This window comes from Nomascus leucogenys, unplaced genomic scaffold (genome assembly GCF_006542625.1).
Source record: "Nomascus leucogenys isolate Asia unplaced genomic scaffold, Asia_NLE_v1 000757F_102708_qpd_obj, whole genome shotgun sequence".
Taxonomy (NCBI): domain Eukaryota; kingdom Metazoa; phylum Chordata; class Mammalia; order Primates; family Hylobatidae; genus Nomascus; species Nomascus leucogenys.
The window spans coordinates 32207-57011 of NW_022096928.1; the positions used below are offsets into that span (position 1 = coordinate 32207).

Consider the following 24805-nt stretch of genomic DNA (forward strand, 5'->3'; position numbering starts at 1 on the left):
AGACTGAGGTGGCCACTTTCAGGAGATTCTCTAAGGTACTATCTGATCCCAGGGCCTGTTTCTGCAGCTTTCTCCTGATATCAGGGGCTGCCTGAGTAATAAATTTATCCTTTAGGATTACTTGTCCCGTGATGGAATCAGGAGCTAGAGAGGTGTGCTTTACCAAGACTCTATTAGCCTCTCCAGGAAGGCAGTAGGGTGCTCATCAAATCCCTGGTCTATCCTGGATAGCTTGGTACAGTTGAGAGGCTTAGTTCTAGTCCTACATAAGCCCTCTATTATGCACACCTGAAACTGTCTCCTCTTACACTCTCCCGTCTTGTCATTGGGATCCCATTTAGGGTCATTCATTGGTACTGCTTCTCCTCCAGTTGGATGAAGTTTGGCCCCCTCCCTGACGCTATAGTGACACAAACCTCATCCCCAGATCTCTCTGTCACTTGCAGAGCAGACTGCTTCTCAGTGTTAGTCAGGGTTTGATTCAAAAGTAACATAATGTCTTTCCAGGAGAGTTCAAATACTTGGGTTAAATTCTGGAAAGCCTTTATATATCTGTCAGGGTCATCTGAAAACTTGCCAAGATCCCCCTTAATTTGCTTTAAGTCCTGTAGAGAGAAGGGGACCTGGACCAGGGGGCCAAATTCACCAAGTATCTGATAAAGGGCAGGAATGAGACTGGGGCTTGTCTAGGGTGAGGATTTCTAGGAGGGGCCAAGTGAGAGAGAAAAACTGGGTAGGGAGGATGGGTGGACCCAGAGGAGCAGGGCCAGTGGGAGCTGGCTCCCTTGCTGGAGGTGCCTCTGGAGTTCATTTCTTTAGTTCTCTGGTATTGTTCTGTGAGATGGCAAACGGGAGGGCTGGAGCAATCCTACACTGTCAGCAAAGGTCTGGATTGCCCTGCAAGGTAAAGAAGGCCTGCACATATGGAGCCTCAGACCAATTGCCCTCACGTTTACAGAAAAGGTCCACCTGCAGGATGGTTATCGAAATGAATGGTTCCTTCCTGAGGCCACGCCAGTCCTTCCTACAGATCATAATTTGGCCAAACCTTTGTGCAAAGGGCTATGAGGTGCTTTCCCTCTAGAGTCTGAGGGTCAAAGCAGTCCCAGTGATTCAGGATACACTCCAGAGGAGTATAGACTGAGGATGGTGAAAGTAGTTGGTGCCCATTCTGAAAGAGAGGGAAATAGGCATCGCTCATTTTCTTTCCCTCTTTCCCCAAGAGAAAACAGGTGTCCTCCTTTTCTCTTCTATATGTTTATCCCCGAGTCCTGGCGACCTTAGGTGGACACCATCCATAGGTGCCATTGTGGCCTGCACCCATGAAGCAGGGAGGGCCTAGAGAATAGGAATTATCTGCACTCACTTACGCCTCCATGCCCCCTACTGTTGGCAACCTTTGGGTTCCTTGGGCCTTATCTATGCCATGGAGTGTGGCCTCCTTCCATGAAGCAGTGGCTTAATTGGCAGGAATTAGTCCTGCCCATTGATACTGTGCCTGTTGCTTGGCTTTGAATCCCTCAGATCTGATTTTCCTTTCTAGGGCTTCAACCTGAAGTTTAGAATTGAGTTTGGGATTGGGCCAGGCACAGTGGCTCACGCCTGTAATCCCAACACTTTGGGAGGCCGAGGAGAGTGGATCATGAGGTCAGGAGTTCAATACCGGCCTGGCCAACATAGTGAAACCCCATCTCTACTAAAAATACAAAAATAAGCTGGGCGTGGTGGTGGGCGCCTGCAGTTCTAGCTACTCCAGAGGCTGAGGCAGGAAAATTGCTTGAACTAGGAGGCAGAAGTTGCAATGAGCCAAGATTGTGCCACTGCACTCTAGGCTGGGAAACAGAGCAAGACTCCATCTCAAATAAAAAAAAAAAAAAATGAGTTTGGGATGAAAAGGTGTCTCGGAGGTGCATGGATTCATTTAGATTAAGTCCTAGGCAGGCCTTGCCAAATTTGCAGTTATTAGCCAGTGGGCTCGCTCCTCCACTGCTTTTCTATCATAAGCAGAGTGCTGAGGTAGGAAGAGAACCTCCTCGCTTAGAAAAGGAAAGAGGGAAAAAAAAAAAAAGAAAAAACAGCTTAAGAGGGGGAAGAACCTCTTGCTCTATGTAAATGGGTTCCTTTAATCACTATATCCTTCCTCTGGTTTGGACGAAGCTGGACCCCTCGGCTGTCTGGGGGAGGAAAGACTGTGGGCATGTGGAAGGAGGGGTGGTGAATGGGAAATGCTGGCCAACTGACTGCATTGGGCCCCTGGCCCCCAAGACTGCTCTGGGGCCTGGGCAGCAGCCACAGTTCTCTCCCACCCCGCCCTTGGGCACTTCATGTGCACGCTGTGGACACGCCCAGGTACCATAGCTGGGAGGGGAGAGTGAGGAGGGGAACCGCCATGTGCTGCACACCTTTGTGGCTGCTGGGGTTGAGGGTGGGGGTCGCACCTCTAAGAACAAATGGAAGTCACATTGTTGTGAATTGCGTATCTCATGGCTGAGCCAAATGCCCATTCTACCTAGTAACATTTCTGCAGTTTGCAGCAAAACCCTTATCATTATAAAGGGAGAGAGAGGAGCCATTTTTAACCGTGAAAGAAGAAAGGGAAAGATACCATAGAAAAGGCCAGGGGTGTTGGTCAACACCTTAACGTGCTATCGGGGACGGGGTCCAGTTTAGGGGCCTTCTGGCAACACCAAGGAGTGGCCTCCTCCAAATGACTTCAGTTGCCCCAGGACTTTATTCCGGTCCCACCCGATGGCTAGACCTCTTTGAAGGGAAACAGAGCCAACATTCCTTTCACCTGAAACAAAGAGAGAGGTGGCAGGGTTGCATCCTGTCCTCTGCAAATGGCATAGCTCAGAGGAAAGTGTGAGGACAAGAAGTCTTAGGAAAAAAATGAAGAGAGATATCCGGCAGATCTGCATTTATTTGCCCTTCTGAGGAATCCTGGATAGGCCCCCTGATGAAGCAGGATATTTCCCTGACCCCTTCAAGGGACTTGCAACAAGGGTGCCTCATTTACTCAGCCTGCAGCTCTCAACTCCTCACAGGAGGGAGTGTGTGAGTGAATGAGACGCAAACTGGAGTGCATGAGGGCTGGAACCAGCTGGCCACCTGGCCACTGGCAGGAGCAAACTCCACTCACTCAGACCGGCTGTATTGCACCACTCACAGGAGGGAGCATGCAGGTGAGCAGGTGCAGGAGCCAGCACCAGCACTTTTGGGCACTGGCAGTAGCGAATGCTGTGCAGGTCCCAGGCAGCATCTAGGGTGGGGGGGCCTGTGACCCCTGAAGCCCCAGAGGGCGTGTTACATTGCTCACTTAGCTCTGCCATCCACGGACAACTTAAGTGTTAACAGCTCAGTGGGCCCTCTGCCTTTTCATGTGGGATGGCTGCCTTCCACTAGTGAGGGCAAAGGGCCAGTGTGACAGCCTTTTGTATCCACACTTGTGGTCCCCAAGCTCTTGTCCAGCATCCAGGAAAAGTGAGGTCACACAAATGAATTGAAGGATGGTGAATGTGGAGGATTTTTATTGCTGATGAAAGTGGCTCTCAGAGGGAAGGGAGGTTGAAAAGGGGCCGGGGATGTAGGTAATCTTCCCCTGAGGTCCAGCAGTCTCTGGCTGGATTCTTCTTTGAAGTTACTGTCAAGCTGTCCCTCTGAAGTCAAGCTGGTTCTCTCCAACTTCGGCCATAGTCCCCAACATGCAGCTGCTTCTCCTCTCTACGGCTGAGTCTGGGGTCTTTATAGGCACAGGATGGGGCAGGGCGGGACCATGGTGGTTTAGGAAAAGGCGACATTCAAGCAGGAAAATGGGGATCTAAGTTCTCACTTTGGGCTGTGGTCTCAGGCTTTTTGGCTTGAGGGTGGGGCTTCACCAGGGACCCACCCCTCTCTGCCTAGAATTTCTCTGCCTCTTGTCGCTATCACTAGGACTAGGGCTATGGACCTGAGAGGTGGCATAAAAAGATAAAAGCCATGCAGCCTTGGATAATCATGAAGTTAAAAAGGAATTTGCTTAGGGAACCAAGGGAAGGAGACACTACAGACAGTCCATCCCCTCCATCCCCACCCCTACCCCAGGTATCATGCCCTTAACTTTTCACAGCTACACTCAACTTTAGTCAGATTTTTTTTTGTCTGTTTGGTAATTGTCTTTATTTGCCATGTTCAACTGTAATCTGCAAAAGAATAAAAACAATTGTCTTTGGCTGGTAAGTGACTTGTTAAAAACTTTGATTTGAAGGTGTCATCAGATATCACCTTTGTTTCTGTCTCGAGGCAGGAAAGTTTTGCTTCCATTCAATGCAAACATAGCTGCCTGGATCTGGCTAGTGTTAACTCATCAGATGCTTTGTGTGAGGGACCCCTAGGTTCTTTATTTTAAGCAGTGAAAGGGCCAAGGGGTTATCATTGTTGGGCTGTGTTTAAGGCATCGGCTGACCTTTATCCAGCCTTGAAGTCATGATATAGAACAGTTCCAGCATCCTGAAAAATTTCCTCATACCACTTGGCCATCAACCCCCAGCCCGCCCCCACCCCGCCTCTGTCACCATAGTTTTGCCTTTGCTATACCTTTTTGTTTGTTTGTTTGAGACAGAGTCTCGCTCTGTCACCAGGCTGGACTGCAGTGGCATGATCTTGGCTCACTGCAACCTCCCCCTCCTGGGTTCAAGTGATTCTCCTGCCTCAGCATCCTGAGCAGCTGGGACTACAGCTGTGCACCACCATGCTCAGCTAATTTTTGTATTTTTAGTAGAGATGGAGTTTCACCATGTTTACCAGGATGATCTCGATCTCTTGATCTCGTGATCTGCCCGCCTTGGCCTCCCAAAGTGCTGGGATTACAGGCATGAGCCACCGTGCCCAGCTGCTATACCTTCACATAAATATTAGACAGTGTGTAGTCTTTTGTGTCTAGCTTCTCTCACTTAACATAATGCTTTGGGTTAATCCGCGATTTTGCTTATATCAGTGATTTGTTTCTTTAGGTTGCTAAGAGATATTTCATTCTATAAATCTGCCGTAAATTGTTTATCCACTTATCAGTTGATGGACAAATGGGTTGTTTCTATTTTTTTGCTTTTATGAATAAAGCTGATATAACCTTTTGCAGAGAGGACTTTGTGTGAACATACATTTTCATTCCTCTTAGCTAAAAATCTAGGACTGTGTTTGCTGGGTTGGATGATAAGTACATGTTTAACTTTATTTAAAAAAAAAAAAAATGGCCAAGCTGTTTTCCAAAGTGATTGAATCATTTTGCATTTCCAGCAGCAATATATGAGATATCCAGTTGCTCTGCCTCTTTGTCAGCACTTGCTATTCTCAGTCTTTTTAATTTTCGTCATTCTAGTAGATGTATGGTGGTGCTGTATTGTGAGTTTAACTTACATTTCCCTAATGGCTGTTTATGCTGAGTATCTATTGATGTGTTTATTTGCCATCTGTATATATTCTTTGGTGGTAAAAGACAAAAGTTATTTATCTAAGATGTCTTTTGCAAATATTTTTTCTTGTCTGTGGCTTTTTTCCTTTTCTTAACAGCATCTTTGGAGAACAGAAGTTTGGGGTTTGGGGGTTTTTTTAGATGAAGTTCAACTTATTAGTTTTTTGTGATTTGTGGATTTTATGTCTAACCTAAGAATGTTTGCTTGACTCAAGGTCACAAAGATGTTCTCTCATTTTTTCTAGAAATTTTAGTTTTAGTTTTTATATTTAGGTCTATGAGCCATTTCAAGTTATTATTATTTGCATATGGAAGTTCTTTTTTTGGGGGGGTGGGGACTGGGTCTTGCTCTGTTGCCCAAGCCGGAGTGCAGTGGTGCGATTATAGCTCATTGTAAATTTAAACTCCTGAGATCAAGCAATCCTCCTGCCTCAGCCTCCCAGATATCTGGGACTACAGATGTGCACCACCATGCCTGGCTATGAAGTCCAATTTTTCAGTCATTTTTGTTGAAGTAACTATTGAATCACCTTGGTTTCTTTGTTGAAAACAATTGACCATACTGGTGTGGCTTTACTTCTGGACTCCTCTCTGTCCCTTTATGTCTATTCACACATCAATAGCATGCTGTCCATGCCTGTAGTCTAGCTACTCTGGAGACTGAGGGCTGAGGAAAACTGGATCCCAGGAGTTCAAATCTAGCCTGGGCAACATAGACCCTCTCTCTTATTATTTTTTTTTTTTTAGATGGAGAGGTAAACTCCAGGTTTCTCATCCATGCTGTGAAATTTGACTACCGGTTGTGCCTACTACTCAGAACCATTGTAAGAATAAAGTGTCACATATTTGGAAATAGGTGGAATTTTTCCTAAAGTGTAATAAAGCAGGTACCAATTGGGATAATGATTTTGCCATGAACAGCTCAGAGTATAACATTTCTGGAATGATGGCAGCTGCTATAAAAGCTGAGCTGGGACCAGCCTGGCTAACATGGTGAAACTCCGTCTCTACTAAAAATACAAAAATTAGCTGGATGTGGTGGCACATGCCTGTAGTCCCAGCTACTCAGGAGGCTGAGGCAAAAGAATTGCTTGAACCCAGGAGGCGGAGGTTGCAGTGAGTGGAGATCGCACCACTGCACTCCAGCCTGGGTAATAGAGTGAGACTCTGTCAAAAAAAAGAAAAAAAAAAGATGCTGGGCTTAAGCTTTGGCTATAAGAAATCAAGAGGTAGCTGGATGCAGTGGCTCACACCTGTAATCCCGGCACTTTGGGAGGCCAGGGCGGGTGGATCACGAGGTCAGGAGATCGAGACCATCCTGACTGACACAGTGAAACCCCGTCTCTACTAAAAATAGGAAAAATAAGCCAGGTGTGGTGGCATGCGCATGTAGTCACAGCTACCTGGGAGGCTGAGGCAGGAGAATTGCTTAAACCCAGGAGGCGGAGGTTGGAGTGAGCTGAGATCGCACCGCGGCATTCCAACCTGTGCGACAGAGTGAGACTCTGTCTCAAAAAAAAAGAAAAAGAAATCAAGAGGCAAGAATGCTTTGGTGATTCTGCTCTGGTGGGTTTGAGGAGGCAGAATGATCTTTTCTGGAAGTGGTGTCAGGGAGTTGGTGTAGAGCTGAGAAATCCCATTGCCATAAATGGTGTGATCCTGCTCCAAAGAGCTGCATTCACCCCCAGGCTTCATAAGCCTCACACTGGAAGTTTCAACTGAAATAAACTTATGACCTTTCCATCAGTTCCCTGGAGTAGGTCAGGGTTTTAGAGGGTATTTCATATTCCCATTACGAGGAGATTTGAACTCTTGGGTTCTATTAAGAAAGCAGCACAACTTATTTTTACTAATAATATAATCTTAGTAGTATTCCTATAATGCTTTATAACTTAAAAAGGCCTTTTATTTGTATTATTCTCATTTTGCTCCCTGATAACTATGAGATAACTGTTATTATTTCCACTTTACAGGTGAGGAATCCGATGTTCTCCGATTGTTCCCTAGAGTCCTGAATATTTTTACTTTTTTCGGAGAATGGAGTCACATTGTGTTTCCTAGGCTGGTCCTGAACTCCTGGCCTCAAGTGATCCTTCCACCATTGCCTCCCTAAGTGCTGGGATTACAGATGTGAGCCACCATGCCTGGCCGAGTTCTGAATCTTTAACAAGGCCCAAGTTCTTGCCAGCCTGGCTCTAGTCTGTCTCTCCAGACCCCTCTTGTACCACTTTCCCAAGAGCTTTCTGGGTTTCTTTTTTTTTTCCCAGTATCTTTCTTTTTTTTTTTTTGAGACAGAGTCTCGCTCTTGTACTATCTTGGCTCACTGCAACCTCCACCTCCCGGATTCAAGCGATTCTTGTGCTTCAGCCTCTCGAGTAGCTGGAATTACAGATGTGCACCACTATGCCTGGCTAATTTTTTTGTATTTTTAGTAGAGACAGGGTTTTGCCATTTTGGCCAAGCTAGTCTCAAAACTCCTGACCTCAAGTGATCTGTCCACCTTGGCCTCCTAAAGTGCTGAGATTACAGGCGTGAGCCACTGCACCATGCTGTTTCTTCTGCTAATAACACTCATTTTATTTTTATTTTTTTAAATGGAGTCTCACTCTGTCGCCAGGCTGGAGTGCAGTGGTGTGATCTCAGCTCACTGCAACCTCTGCCTCCTGGGTTCAAGCAATTCTCCTGGCTCAGCCTCCCGAGTAGCTGGGACCACAGGCGTGCACCACCATGCCAAGCTAATTTTTATATTTTTAGTAGAGACGGGGTTTCACCATGTTGGCCGGGATGTCTCGATCTCTTGACCTTGTGATCTGCTCGCCTCGGCCTCCCAATTTGCTGGGATTACAGGTGTGAGCCACTGCGCTCGGCCGAGTATCCTCTTTTTTTTTTTTTTTTTTTGAGACAGGGTCTTGCCCAGACACCCAGGCTGGAGTGCAGTGGCTGGACCACATCTCATGTACCTCAACTTCCTGGGCTCATGCGATCCTCCCACCTCAGCCTTCCAAGTAGTTGGGACTATGGGCGCATGCCACCACGCCTAGCTAATTTTTTTTTTTTAAGTAGATACTGGGTCTCACTATGTTACCTAGGTTGGTCTTGAACTCCTGGGCTTAAGCGATCCTCCCACCTCAGCCTCACAAAGTGCTGGGATCATAGGTGTGAGCTACTGCACCCGGCCCATCTTGGATTTCTTTTGCTTTTTTTTTTTGAGACGGAGTTTCGCTCTTGTTGCCCAGGATGGAGTGCAATAGCAACGCCTCGGCTCACTGCAACCTCCACCTCCCAGGTACAAGGGATTCTCCTGCCTCAGCCTCCCGAGTAGCTGGGATTACAGGCGCCCACCACCATGCCTGTCTAATTTTTTTGTATTTTTAGTAAAGACGGGGGTTTCACCATGTTGGCCAGGCTGGTCTCGAACTCCTGACCTCAGGTGATCTGCCCGACTTGGCCTCCCAAAGTGCTGGGATTACAGGCGTGAGCCACCACTCCCAGCCCTCTTTTGCTTTCTTAAATAGGTCTGCTTCCTTCTAACTACAGGCCCATTGCACATGCTGTTTCTTCTGCTAATAACACTTTTTCTCTCCTCTTTGCCTGGCAACTACTCATCTTTCAGGTTTCAGTTTAACATTTCTCCGGGGAGACTTTCCTGACCCTTCAGGCTACTTTGAACTGTCTGGTATAGCACACTGAACTTCCCACTCCAGAGTCGGCACACTTAAAATTACTCATTCGATATCTCTTGTCACTGCTAGATCATAAGCTCCATTAGGGCAGAGACCAAGTCTACCTTATTTGATACTGTAGCCTCAATATCTAGTATAATAGGCATTTCCTTCTGCAGTAAAAGCTTTTGCAACTACTGTCTGCCATCTGAATCCCATAGCCATTGAACAAATCCATCGGAACCTTGCCTTGAATACTGCACTCAGGTTTAATGCTGTGGGGCTTTTCTGACAAGGTTCTTGTGGTAACCAAGGTCTTTTGATCAGTGGCCAAAATGCACACCTGTCACATCAAATAGCAGCCTGTGAGGCTGGAGCACAGTGCTGCTGTATTATTTGATAATGACTAGGAAAGGCCGGTCCTCTTCTCACCAGCCTTCTGTGATGCCTACATACCAATGAGAACCTTTGCCCAGCATCCTACTGGGGATGGCTAAGGTTGGATCCTAGAGAACAAGAACATTTAAAGCTACCTAGATTATTCCTATCTCAGGTCTTTCTTGGGTTTAGTGCACACTTGGGTCATTACCGGATGGATGGCACATTTGTTTTATTTGTTGGAAGCAGTGAGGTGTAGTCACCAAGTTAATGGGAGCAAGCCTAGGAGTCAGGGCAACACAGTTGCTCAGGCTGGCGTGGCAGGCGTCAGCAGGTAAGCAAGCCCTAGTGGGAGGAACGCGTGGCCTCATTCAACAGTGTCAGCAAGCTGAAGTCCCTGCACATTGGGAACCTATGAGAAGGGCACCCTCACCCCCCTTTTTTTCAAACCAGTCACATCTCTCTTCACCAAAATCTTTGTGAAATTCATCATCATATAACTTCCTGAATCTAGTTAATGGTGATACTAACCAAAATTTATAGCTCAACACCCAGGCAACAGCGTATAGGATTGCAAGTGTTAGTTCCAAATATAGTGCACTTCACATCTCCAGTGAGGGAAGAACATTGAGTGAATTCATTACATGAGCCACTTAAACTAATTGAGCCAGGAACTTAAAGTCACATTCTTCAAATGTGTGCACTCCACAAAACTGGCATTTAACATCAGTAAGTCAGGCTGGAAAACATTCATGAACCAGTGACTCTAAACAAGGAAGAAACACTTCTCAAGGTATGCGTTTGCCAGCTGTTACTTTTTTCACAAGTAGTCTTTGGTGATTAGCTTCATGACTTAGGACACGGGTGGCAGCTCTGAGCATGGCACATTGAGTTTCATACAGCAAAGACTGAAAACACGTGGCAGTGGTTACATGGTCAGACAAGTGAAGGAGGCACAGCCTATCTTCATTACTAAAAATATTCAAAATGCATAGAGTATAAAAAGGTAGAGGAGTTTGTAAGAAGAGTCACTTTTTTTCCTTCAATTTTTGGAAAATGAATACGACATATATTACGTTCATGAAAAAATTTTAAATGAATAGGGGTTAGTGATATAATGTTCTTAGATGAACAGCAATTTGTTACAAGATTAGTAAAAATGTAACTTTTTTGTTTTTTGGAGACAGGGTCTCACTCTGTTGCCCAGGCTCTGTAGTGCAGTGGCACAAACACGGCTCACTGCCACCTCCACCTCCTGGACTCAAGTGATCCCCCAACCTCAGCCTTCTGAGCAGTTGGGGCTAGAGGTGTGTGCTACCACACCCAGTTAATTTTTTCAATTTTTTGTAGAGACAGAGTCTCACCATGTTGCCCAGGCTATTACTTTCAATGATACACAAAAAAATACACTTGGATATACGAGGTGTAGCTCAGGGTGATCCAATAGAACTCTCCTGAGTGATGAATATGATTTATATCTGTGCTGTCCAATACAGTAGCCACTACCCTTATGTGGCTGCTGTGCAGTTGATATGTGGCTAGTGCAACCAAGCAAATTTTTTCTCGAGACAGAGTCTTGCCCTGTTACCCAGGCTGGAGTGCAGTGGCGCGGAGTGCAATCTCCACCTCCTGGGCTCAAGCAATTCCTCTGCCTCATCCTCCCTAGTAGTTGGGATTACAGGCATGCGCCTGGTTAATTTTTGTATTTTTAGTAGAGACAGGGTTTCACCATGTTGTCCAGGCTGGTCTTGAACTCAAGCGATCCACCTGCCTTGGCCTCCCAAAGCGCTGGGATTACAGGCGTGAGCCAGCCCCAAGCAACTTTTTATTTAATTCTAATTAATTTAAATAGCTGCGTATGGCTAGTAGCTACTATATTGGTCACACAGGTCTTCCATTTGCTGAGAATAAGCAATTAAGAGAAGGCCAGGTTTGGTAGCCAAGAGATCTAAGTCATGTACTATTTCGTTCTTTATCCAATAGTCTATCTACTCCGTTACTGTTAATGAACTAAGAGGCCAGGTGCGGTGGCTCACGCCTGTAATCCCAGCACTTTGGGAGGCCCAGGTGGGCGGTCAGGAGTTCAACACCACCCTGGCAAGCATGGCGAAACCTCGTGTCTACTAAAAATACAAAAATTAGCCAGACAGGTGGCGCATGCCTGTAATCCCAGCTACTCGGGAGGCTGAAGGTGGGAGAATCGCTTGAACCTGGGAGGCGGAGGTTGCAGTGAGCCGAGATCACGCCATTGCACTCCAGCCTGGGCAACGGAGCAAGCCTCCATCTCAAAAAAAAAAAAAAAAAATGAACTAAGGCCGGGCAAGATGGCTCATGCCTGTACTCCCAGCAACTTAGGATCACTTGAGCCTAGGAGTTCGAGACAAGCCTGGGCAACATGGTGAAAACCCACCTCCACAAAATTAACCAATTAAATTAGTGGGTGTGGTGGCACACACCTGTAGTCCCAGCTACTCAGGAGGCTGAGGTGGGAGGATCCCTTGAGCCCAGAAGTTCAAGGCTGCAGTGAGCCGGGATCCCGCCACTGCACTCCAGCCTGGGTGACAAAGAGATCATCTCAAGACAAAAAAGAAGAAAACAACTTCTTTACACTTGTAGGGGGCACAGTATTAACTTCATCCTATCCCATCCCTTCACATTCTGACTTACAAGTACTCTGCTGATAGAAGAGGAAATTGACCTGTTAGAAAAGCAACAGCAATCACATCCATTCTCATTCATCTCAGATATTTTAAGTGCTTTGTACTTTTTCTTGTAAGTTGTTTCCCTCCATCTCCCTTCTATTATTTTGTATGGTGTTCTTGAGACTTCTCCCACTAACCTAATAGCCATTCCACATACTGATTTTTTCTTCTCCTTATTTTTATTGCTATTATTTTTGTTTGTTTGAGACAGGGTTTTGCTCTCTCACCCAGGATGGAGTGCAGTGGTGCCATAATGACTCACTGTAGCCTCAACTTACTGGGCTCCAGCGATCCTCCTCCCACCTCAGCCTCCTGAGTAGCTGGGACCACAGGCATATACCACTATGCCTGACTAATTTTTTTGTATTTTGTATAATGAAACGGGGTTTCGTTATGTTGCCCAGGCTGGTCTTGAACTCCTGAGCTCAAGCAATCCACCCACCTTGGCTTCCCAAAGTGCTGGGATTACAGGCATGAGCCACCACCCCTGGCCCTATTGAGACAGGGTCTCACTGTCACCCAGCCTGGAGTGCAGTGGTGTGATCATAGGTCAGTGCAGCCTCAGCCTCCTGAGTAGCTGGGACTACAGGCACACGCCAACATGCCCAGCTAATTTTTTTACTTTTACTAGAGACGGAGTTTTACCATGTGGCCAAGGCTGTCTCAATCTCCTGAGCTCAAGTGATCCTCCCGCCTTGGCCTCCCAAAGTGCCGGGATTACAGGTGTGAGCTACCATGCCTGCACCTCCTTAACTAGTTTTTATTTTATTTTTTTGAGATAGCGTCTTGCTTTGTCACCCAGGCTGGAGTGCAGTGGCGTGATCTCGGCTCACTGCAACCTCCTCCTGCTGGGCTCAAGCGATTCTCCTGCCTCGGCCTCCCAAGTGGCTGGGACTACAGGAGTGTGCCACCACACCCAGCTAACTTTTGCATTTTTTGTAGAGATGGGGGTTTCACTATGTTGCCCAGGCTGGTCTCAAACTCCTGGGCTCAAGTGATCCACCTGCCTCAGCTTCCCAAAGTGCTGGGATTACAGGCGTGAGCCACTGTGCCTGGCCGCCTCCTTAATTTTAAAAGTACAAGCTAATAAACATTAAGGAAGAGAATGTCCAGATGAGTACAAATAATGCAAGGTAATCAGTGCCTTATTAAGAGTTGCCCAGAATTGCAGTGTAACGTAATACACCTGTAAAATTTGTCAAATTGGTGATGAAGGTTAAAGTTGATTAGAGTAGGGGTAGGGGATGTCTCAGAGGACCATACTGGTACTGTCAGCCAAACCATGACAAGGATTATTTTTTTCTTCCTGGTAGTCATCTTAATTGATGTATATCTGCTGTTAGCTGCTACAACCTCCCTGAGAAAGCACAGATCATGATAGTAAACGATGTTCATTCTCTGCCAATTCCTCCCCAGTGTTGGAAACAGAAGCCCAGTAGTGAAAGCTACAGCTGCCAGATACTTGCAGTGGAATCACAGGAGCAATCGGAGTTCTTTATAAATGGCAGTAACAACTCACTTGACTTTCCTTCACCTGACACTGTCACCTATCACAACATTGGCCATCAAACTGGTAGAACAACCAGTCCTCTGATTTGGTTTCCTAGGGAAGGCAGTTGTTCAGCTCAATGTTTTGTTAACATCAAGGCTCTTATTCTTGCATTTGAAACCAAACACCTCAATCATTTGGCTTGCACCAGGGTTGGTACAAGGAGGCATGGTCCTTCTTGGGTGAGTATTTTGCATTGTCACAAATACTCTTATTTAGAGAAAACCAACTCTGAAACCCTAAAACTAGTATCTAGTAAAGGAAGAGATTCAGTTCTATCAAGCAATATATTTTTCAGTCAAGAATGACGCTCTAAGTATAGATTCAGCAGTATAAACATATTACCAAAAGCTTGGATTTTTATTTATTCATTTTATTTTTGAGATGGAGTTTCACTCTCGTTGCCCAGGCTGGAGTGCAATGGCGCAATCTCAGCTCACCGCAACCTCTGCCTCCTGGGTTCAAGCAATTCTCCTGCCTCAGCCTCCCAAGTAGCTGGGATTACAGGCATGCGCCACCACACCCAGCTAATTTTGTATTTTTTTTTTTTTTAGTAGAGACAGGGTTTCTCCATGTTGGTCAGGCTAGTCTCGAACTCCCGACCTCAGATGAACTGCCCACCTGGGCCTCCCAAAGTGCTGGGAATACAGGCGTGAGCCACCGCGCCCAGCTCTCGAGTTCTCTTTTCTATTCCTAGATGTGATGGAGCAAAGAGAAGGAGCCAGAAGCTAGAGGGGGCTGCTTGGTGAAAGCTGTGGTCTTTGCTAAAGGGACACAGACAACCCATGTGACCTGGCAATGAGAAAGCCAGAGTACTCTGACCATCTTTTCCTTGTATCTTCTTATCTTCTTTGGATATTACTAATTTGATAAACAGAAGCTGAAGTCAGAGGGCAAGGGAGCCATTCATGCAGTCCATGTGGGTCAGCACCCGCTGGGGTCCACAGTGGGATGAAGACGGGTTCTGAAAGGCAAATGGAAGACATCCAGTATAACCTCTCCCTGAACGTAATTCAAACTACTTACCTATTACAGACAAAAATCACATGTATGCTGAAAGTAAAATAACCTGTTTCCAGAACTTCTGGTTGCAAAATTCTGAGTTCTTCAATTAAAACTGCATTTTTCTCAGTCTTTTTGGTGCCCCTGCTTCACTGGTGCCTTAAGCACGTTTGGAGAGCCTGAGGGCAGCCCTGAGCATGGTGCCTGAACTAGGGTACCTCAAAACTAGGGACTGAGGAAGTCTCAAGTTCATTCCTGAATGCTGACTGTAAGAGTCTCTGAGAGAGTTTTGAGAATGTAGAACTGATTTAGAATGAATCTCAGGATTTTTCTGTTAAGATCTATAAATTAGGAATTAAGAAACTGGATTTTTTTGAATTTGAAAAATCCTATGATAGTATAACTTTGCATAAGCCTACTGAATGATAGGAAAGTTTTTAGTTTCTTATCAAAGAGAATAAAGTGAATCAGCACATCAGTTTCACACTGACATTTTTATTAACGCCAACTGTTTTTTAATTGTTATTTTTTTAAAACAATAGCACAAAAATGTTTCAAGGAAGCAGTCTCACAATCTGATGACCTTCTGAAATAGTTGAGCCACACCAAATGTGAATTTCTGTTAACAAAAAATTTTTTAAGAAAAAAAGAAAAAGGGAAAGAAGAAGGGAATGAGATTTAGATTTAAAACTCATTGGATTAAATAGGTGAGGCTTGTTAGTAGGATATACTGTTGAAGCAAACAGTGGCACACACAGGCTTACAGTCTTTGTTTTTAAACCAGTTACCACTAATGTATAAGCCCTGCAGCAGTTACCACTGACTTCTCGCACGCATAAAATGAACCAGGAGAAGCCAGTGGTGATACTGTTATGAAGAGGTTCAATACCTGGCTTGTCAGACAACTAAGACCATTTTTAGCAGAATAACTCCTTCAGAAAGGCCTGGCTGAAGATCTTTTTATTTCTATTGTCTCACCTATATGAATTTCAGGGTTCTTATAAGTCATCTTTAAAAAGAAAAAAAAATAATGTATATCAGTTTCTCTTTATTTAATGTGGCTATGAAAGATGTTTCCTTATTATTTATCTCTAAGAAGGACACTGGGGAATGGGGGTTGGGGGTGGAACTAAAGGGAGGAAAAAAACCAGAACAGGGTACGTTTTGTTTTTTTTGTTTTTTGTTTTTTGTTTTTTTGTTTGTTTTTTTTTGGCCAAGGGGTCACACAGAAGGGAAGGCAAGGAGGAAAATTAAACTACAATCCTTGGTTCAGATTGAGTTATACAGGAATATATCTTCCTGATCAGTCCCCGTGCCAAAAAAAAAAGCCACTTGGAATTATGCACTGACTCCAACTATGTTATACCAGCTATCAGCCTTTTGTGTTTAACCATTCCCAGAAATGGACACCACCCTTGGCTTATAGGCTGCTTGCAGAACCCACTTCACAAAAATCCTCTTTACCAAGAAGCCTCTAGTTTCCTTTTGGTAGGTTATAAAAACAGAACATCTGTCATTAACAGTAGGGTGTTAAATACTTTTAACCACTGACAAGGCTTCAGAAAGTTTCACAGTTTCGTTATGCTCTATTTTATTACTATCGTATTTACATTTTTATTTTTTATTTATTTTTTGCTGAATTGCAGATTTTCCTTTTTCAATAGAATTTAATTCTGGAGTGTGAGCAGGAACCAGTTAACTACATTCATTGTCCAGCCCCCACTGGTTTGAAAGAAGACTCCAAATTCTTGGCATACGAATCAGCTGTTCGGTAGCTCCACCTTATCCCTGCAGCGAAGCAGCAGAACCGCCAATGGCGGCACCTCAGGATTCACACTGTGGGTGGTGAGACCTTCCGCTGAAGGAGGTACTGGTGGATGCTCTCGGCATCTCGCTTTAGCCAAGCAGCATTCAGCAGAATATTTTCACAACACTGCTGGATGGTACGCTCAGCTGAAGGAGCTGGGTGACTCTCGAAGAAAGCCTGGTATAAAACAACCCAGAATGCGGGATCATTACTAGCAGTAAGAAGTTAATATTACAGGTTACGAAAAAATACCCACTGGTCTATATGAAGGATGCAGAATCCTTCATGAGGCACGAGAATTTACCACTGCCACCCTCAGGCTAAAAGAAAACAAGCAACTCCTTGCACCTGCATATAGGAATTCTCCCCTTAAATATTCTATGCTTAACAAACTAATCAAAAGTTAATAAAGAGACAGAACCTACTGCCTTTCTTTTAGGCTAATTGTGTCGTGGTAAATACAGTCTTTGGACTGAAGACTTGGAACTTGAATCTAGGCTTGGTCATGTACTAGCTTGTGACTGTGAGAAAATTAACTGCTCTAAGTCTCAGTTTTCTCAACTATGAGAAAATATTCACTCCAGAAGATTAAAGAGACAATCCATATAAACATTTGACAAAATACCTAGCACAGAGTACTTAAGGATTCAACACATTTTGGCTGCTTCAAATAAAGATTAATTTGTAAGGGATGATAATACAAAGAAGTTTAAATTGCTGCTGTGCCCTAATAATTTAACACCCCATGGTCTTTTTTTTTTTTTTTTTGAGACAGGGTCTCACTCTGTTGCCCAGGCTAGAGTGCAATGAAACGAACATGACTCATTGCAGCCTCAACCTCCTGGGCTCAAGTAAACCTCCAACCTTAACTTCCTGGGTAGCTGGGACCACAAGCGTGCACTCCCAGGCCTAATTGTTTTTTCCTTTTTGTAGAGATGGGGTCCTACCATGTTGCCCAGACTGGTCTTGAACTCTTGAGCTCAAGCAATCCTCCCACCTCAGCCTCCCAAAATGCTGGAATTACAGGAATCCAACATTTTTAATACAGTAAAACAAACAATTTCTGAGTTTATAATTTATCACAATGCTTAATGATTAAAAGTTGAATAAACTTTTCTAATGGAGTACACCTGGTTTCATAGAAAACAAAGCAACTCTTAAACACCAGCTGGCAAAATGATAGGGCTTTTCCTTTAGTCACCGCAGGTGTGAAAGGCAGAATGACTAATCCATCTGATTAAACAGAGACCTTTTAGAAATCAATAACCTTATTTACACAGATGACAACTGCTACTGTTCCAAGGCTCCTAATCATGGTTCAGTTCTCAGGGCCTCAAGTCTTTTTCCATTCCATCTCAGTAAGTAGTACCAACATTTACACACCAGAAACCTGGGGAGTATCCTGGCTTGTTTTTCTTCCTCTCCCAGATACGCTCACAACAGAGAAGCCAATCAAATATTGTTGAACTAATGGTTAACAAATTCAAGCCCCTGAATCTCCATTACTCCGTCTCCTCCACTACTGCCACTACCCTACTGTAAGCTATTCTATCATTCTTGCTGGGAGAGTTAGCTTCCCAACATCTTCTCTTCCCCATTCCAAACTATTATCCACATTGCAGCCAGACTGAAATTTTTATAACACAAATCAGATGAAGGCACTGCCTTGTTTATAAACCATTCGAAGGCTTTCCATTTTTAGGAATTTTTTTTTTTTTTTTTGGAGACGGAGTCTTGCTCTGTCACCCAGGCTGGAGTGCAATGGCACAATCTCAGCTCACTGCAACCTCCACCTCCTGGGCTCAAGCAATTCTCCTGCCTCAGCCTCCCGAGTAGCTGGGATTAGAGGCGTGCACCACCGTGTCCAGCTAATTTGGGGTTTCACCATGTTGCCCAGGCTGGTCTTGAACTCCTGACCTCAGGTGATCCACCTGCCTCGGCCTCCCAAAGTGCTGAGATTACAGATGTGAGCTACCATGCCCGGCCATTTTTAGCAAATTCTTAATATGGCCTCTACAGCCCTGCATGATGTCTTTCTCTAAACAAAAACACAAGAGATGCTACAGTACATTATCCCAATACTATAATTACAACCAGGTTATTGTTTTTACTTACTAGATTGAAAAGTGAAGAGTAAACAGTATTTTCCTTACCTTAACCTCTCCAGCCATTTTATCAACTGCAAATCCCTCAACTGATAGCTGCAAAACAATGGTTTTAAACAGTAAGTGAAACTAAAAGAGGCTGGGAACAAACTTCCATTTACCCTAAAAACAAATCATTCTGTTCTCTGCCAACTTCAGTCTGTTATAAAGCATTTGTGATGGGAGATGGAGAAGTCCTTAGACAAAGCCAGTAACTATTTAAGGAAACTTTTTTTTTTTTTTGAGACGGAGTTTCACACTTGTTGCCCAGGCTGGAGTGCAATGGCCTCATCTCGGCTCACTACAACCTCTGCCTCCCGGGTTCAAGCGATTCTCCTGCCTCAGCCTCCCAAGTAGCTGGGATTACAGGCACACACCACCACGCTCAGCTAATTTTTGTATTTTTAGTAGGGACAGGGTTTCACCATGTTGGCCAGGATAGTCTCAAACTCCCGACCTCAGGTGATCTGCCCACCTCGGCCTCCCAAAGTGCTGGGATTACAGGCGTGAGCCACTGCGCCTGGCCATAGGAAACATTTAAAGAGCAAAGACCACAATGTATGGGTGTAGTGAATCATGGATGTCACTCAATAATATCCATGATTAGCAAGCTACTCAAAATTTTTCACATACCTTTATTAGTCTGGATATTAAGAATCCTCCCTGGTATCGGTTATAAAGTTCTTCCCAGTTGTCCTTTATGAATTTCCAAGCAGCTTTCCTTCCATGCTTGCTGCCTCCAGCTACTCCACCAATTACCGATACAGTGTCCTGTGGACGTACCTCTTCCTAAAAAACCAAAGAGAGCTAAAAGTCTAGTGTATCAAAAACATATTCTGGTACCAGAAAGTGCAACATACTGTTGACACTGAAGTAATCACACTGAAGACACTTATTCCTTGTTTTAGGAATAACTGGAACCAGCAGTTCTCAGCAAAGAAGATAATGTTTAACCTAAAGATCAACCAAAATGAGAACGAGGTACTGAGACAGGTTCAGACAGACTGCTCAACAGATACTTGCTTAGGAGCCTATAGGTTTAAGAAAGGAAGAGACACAAAGTAAGCAAAGGCATAAGCCAGTTTCCCAGTTTTCAAGAGTCCCTGTCCTCATAGTTTCCATTCTGGAGAGACAATTTGTTTACTCTCCCAACTATTATGATTCTCGCCACTAGTGGGAGAAAAACAGAAGTCAGTAACAAAAACTCAAGCCAGTTTCTCTGGAAAAGGAAGCTTTAGTTAGGGTTAAGGCAGCTCAAGAGGATCAGAGCTGAATCAGAGACACTTGTCACAGATGGGTAACGATTCACTTCTAAATGCAGTTTTCACCGTAACTTACTGAAAGTGCAAACGTGAGGACTTTTTGAATCAGGTCAGGCAAGAGAGTAGCGCCAAGGACTCTTTCGATTCGGTTTTTCTCTTCTTGCGTATCTGCTTGTTTATGAAGCTACAGGAAAAAAGATAAAGATAGGAATAGTTAACTCTCCCTTGGATGTTCTGCATATGATTATATGCTTTCTTCCCCAATAAGGTAAAACTTAAGTTCTATATTCTCACTAGGTAAGAATGGCAGGGCATTATATTAACGAAAGAGAATACTTTTCAAGGTGCTTTGGGCCAGGTGCGGTGGTTTACACCTGTAATCCCAGCACTTTGGGAGGCCGAGGCGGATGGATCACCTGAGGTCAAGAGCTCGAGATCAGCCTGGCCAACATGGTGAAACCCCGTTTCTACTAAAAATACAAAAAAAAAAAAAAAATAGCCAGGTGTGGTGGTGCCCACCTGTAATCCCAGCTACTTGGGAGGCCGAGGCAGGAGAATCGCTTGAACCTGGGAGGTTGCAGTGAGCTGAGATCGTGCCACTGCACTCCAGCCTGGGCAAGAGAGCGAGACTCTGTCTCAAAAAAAAAAAGAAAAAAAATATGCTTTCGCACTAAATTTGTCATCTGCTGTTACAGTAAGTAAATCACTAGATGTAAATGCTACCAGATGAACAGCCTGTCATTAGTTCAGACCAGTTTAACATCAAGATCTAAGAGGTAAAATCTATCATAGCCAAATTCTTTACATTATTGATATCTGGCTAATGTTCTGTGTTAGAAGAACAAACTAATCATTAGTAATCTTATACCAAATCATCAAATTAATTTATAATAGTGAAAAATTGAAAATGAATACTGTAATTACTTATAAAAATGCATTATTGAAAGTTATATTTTAAAAATATCTCATAAACATGTTCTTGTATTTAAGTGAAGAAAGTAGATGAAGCAGAATGATCCTAAATTTAAAAAATATATATATATATGGCTGGGCGCAGTGGTTCACGCCTGCAATCCTAGCACTTTGGAAGGCTGAGGTGGAGGTTGCAGTGAGCCCGTATCGTACCACTGCACTCCAGTCTGGACAACAGAGCAAGACTGTGTTTCCAAAAAAAAGGGGTGGGGGAGAACCCCTGGAAATACATCAAAATGGTAGTATTAATTAATGATGGCTTCTGATCAGTGGGATTATGCATCTTCACACTTTTTAACTGCAAAAGCAGCACATACTGAATGCAGAATATCTGAAAGACAGAGAAGCATAAAGAAAAAAATAAAATTACTACTATATGTACATTATCAAATCTGGAAAGAGAGCATGTTATACATGCTGTTTTTGCTACCTGCTTTTTAAACTATAGGTAAGTTTTATTTTCCTCTTTATACTTTTCTAGTCTCTAAATCTTCCATAGTATATATATATATATATATATAATCTTTTTTCATAATGAGAAACAAAACGTTGTAATTCTTAAAAATTAGAACTATAAATGTATAAGAGCTATGTCTCCAAGACTCTTTTGATCTTTTCTACCCCTTAAGATTTAACAGTGACCAGAGTGTCTGGAGACCTCATCAAAGCTCTCAGTTTCCTCTTCCTTTTGACACTTTTTTTTTTCAATAAACAATTTTAATTTATAAGAAGCAGAGATAGGGTCTTGCTATGTTGACCAGGCTGGTCTCCCTATTTTTTTTTTTTTTTTGAGATACAGTCTCGCTCTGTTGCCCATGCTGGAGTGCAATGGTGTTAGCTCACTACAACCATGCCTAGCTAATTTTTCTATTTTTAGTAGAGCCGGAGTTTCTCCATGTTGCCCAGGCTGGTCTCGAACTCCTGGCCTCAAGTGATCCTCCCATCACTTGTAATCCCAAAGGGCTGGGAATACAGGCATGAACCACCATGCCTGACCCCTTTGGACTCTGAGCAGCAGTGCAGTAAAATAGATAGGACCTTGGGAGATCTGGGTTCTAGTCCCAGTTTTGCCTCTAACTAGCTGTATGATCTTGACTAAGTCCTTCATCCCTCTGGGTCTCAGTTTCCCCATGTGTAAAATGAGATGAGTGGACAGATAATTTCTAAGGCCCTTTTCAGCTCCAATATTCAAGGTCTGAACCTCTGGCTTTCAGGAAGCATTTTCCTCCAAAGAGAACCTGCTATTCTAGTCCACTAGATGGCACTCTAACACCACATTTCAAATATACTGTGAATTAATGTTTTTTAACCCTGCTACATTATTCCTAAATTACCATCATAAGACAACCTTCTTCATCTCTTACCAAATGGCTTCTTGAAGAACCATGATTCCGCCTTCATTAGAGCTATTTCCATAGTGAAGCTGATTATCGTGAACTCCCTTGGGTTAAATAAGTGCAAACTCTTAATAAATACACATACTTGTGGAAAATCTTAAAAGTGCCATGACATGAAAATGTCAATGTATCTGCCATGAAATTTTCAGAATCCCTATTTTTTTCCATATCATCATGGACTAGATGAAAAAAAATCAAATATCCCATTTCATACATATCATTTATAGTATATAGGTTCACAGAATATTAAGACTGAGAAGGGACCTTAATGTTCAGGTGGAAGGTAAACACAAATTTAACTTTTTCTAGGGTCTTTTTTAAGATAGGGTCTTGCTCTGTCACCCAGGCTGGAGTGCAGTGGCACAATCATAGCTCACTGCAGCCTTGAACTCCTGGGCTCAAGCGCTCCTCCTGCCTCAGCCTCCTGAGAAGCTGGAACTACAGGTGCATGCCACCATGCCCAGCTCTCCCAAATATAACTTTTATATTCTTAGAAAGCAGGCCAGGCATGGTGGCACATGCCTATAATCCCAGCACTTTGGGAGGCCGAGGCGGGCGGATCACAAGGTCAGGAGTTCGAGGCCTGCCTGGCCAATATGGTGAAACCCCGTCTCTACTAAACATGCAAAAATTAGCTGGGTGTGGTGGCAGGTGCCTGTAGTCCCAGCTACTTGGGAGGCTGAGGCAGGAGAATCACGTGAACCCGGGAGGCAGAGGTTGCAGTGAGCCAAGATCGTGCCACTACACTCCAGCCTGGGTGACAGAGTAAGACTCTGTCTCAAAAAAAAGAAAAAAAGAAAGTAAACCTATTACAACAGGAGTAAAGCAGTACATTTTGAGAAACTTTCTTAAAGTTTCTATTTTCAGACATCCTAATCATTTTTCAGAGGATTTGTTTAAAACCAAAATATCAGAATTTAGATCTGCAATTATGATCATTAGAGCTATTTCTACAGTGAAGCTGATTATCATGAACTCCCTTGAAGTCAGAAGAGTGTTGTTAATCCATGAAAGGTAGAGACAGTAGAGCACATTCCACTCCTGTCCTAAGCGTGGATCTTTTAACAAATGGGTTTTTAGGCACATTTTGCACATTTTATTTAATGATTAAAAAGTAGATTTGGCTACCTCCACCTCTAATGTAGCCAGTGCACTCAAGCCATTTCCTTATAGACCGGAACTGTATGAATAGGGACTGGAGATGGCATTTGCTTCACAGTACTACTACTGATTGAAAATTTCAAACATTGCTGCCATTATGAGGACATGGAAAGTTTTATCTATATTTTGTCTAAGTCAGAGCTTAATTATATGCCAATTACCCTGGGAAAACTAGAGAGACTATGAAGGCAGGTGAATTAATTTCCTGTCTATTAATAAAGGACCCTGCCATAGCTCAAATGCTTGAGACACTTGATCATCATCTGTCTATCCCTTTTCTAAGCACAAAAACAAACCTTCTAAGCACAGAACCTAAGCACAGAAACAAACGTTTTGCTTAAAATGGGCAGAACCCCAAGTAAGTTTACACTGAAGATAAAATTTAAAGAAAGTGACTTGTTAATCAAAACAAACATTTATTTCAGTGTTAAAATTTCAGCTGGGCACAGTAGCTCATGCCTGTAACCCCAGCACTTTGGGAGGCTGAGGTGGGTGTATCACTTGACCCCAGGAGTTTGAGACCAGCCTGGGCATGGTGAAACCTTGTCTCTACAAAAAACACAAAAATTAGCTGGGTGCGGTTATCACACTCCTATAATTCCAGCTATTTGGAAGGCTGACGCAGGAGGATCACTTGAGCCTGGGAGGTTGATGCTGCAGTGATCCATGATTATGTCACTTTAGCCTATGTGACAGAGTGAGACCTTGTCTCAAAAAAAAAAGATTTCAGATGCATAAAGTGAGTAAAAAAAGGTGGGGAAAAGTAAGACGTCTTTGGCATCATACTGATAATACTGATCTAATAACATATATGGATAGACATATAATTCTCTCAGAGTTTTAAAATACTTGCATGTCTACAATATGCATCTTTCTTTTCTAGGACTTTTTTTTTTTTAACCATTTAGAGGTGTACTGTGTGTCTATCCAAGCTCAAAAGCAGGAAATGGGAGCCTTCTCAAATATACTTACTTTTAACATAATGTCTAAAGTAGTGCCATCACCATGCTTCAAAACAGTCAGATAGACCTACAAGAGAATACAGGGACAAAAAATAAGTCATTTGATTAAATGTACCTTGTTTCAAGTATTCTAATACTAAGAAAAGACAGAAAGCAAGTAAACAATATTGTAAATGTTGGCCGGCTGCGGTGACTCACGCCTGTAATCCCTGCACTTTGGGAGGCCGAGGCAGGCGGATCACCGGAGGTCAGCAGTTCCAGGCCAGCCTGGTCAACATGGCGAAACCCTGTCTCTACTAAAAATACAAAAATTAGCTGGGCGTGGTAGCAGGTGCCTGTAATCCCAGCTACTCAGGAGGCC

General features: G+C 43.7%; 1 protein-coding gene across 1 annotated transcript; it reads right to left on the reverse strand.

Moving 5' to 3' along the window:
* Positions 1-15772: 15772 nt before the first annotated feature.
* Positions 15773-24505, reverse strand: LOC115834101 (puromycin-sensitive aminopeptidase-like). Its single transcript, XM_030808868.1, has 5 exons — positions 24455-24505; positions 20029-20136; positions 19324-19479; positions 18700-18747; positions 15773-16723 (listed from the first exon to the last, which is right to left on the reverse strand). Exons 1-5 carry the CDS (start codon positions 24461-24463, stop codon positions 16571-16573), a joined length of 474 nt encoding a protein of 157 aa, XP_030664728.1. The 5' UTR covers positions 24464-24505; the 3' UTR covers positions 15773-16570.
* Positions 24506-24805: the final 300 nt, after the last annotated feature.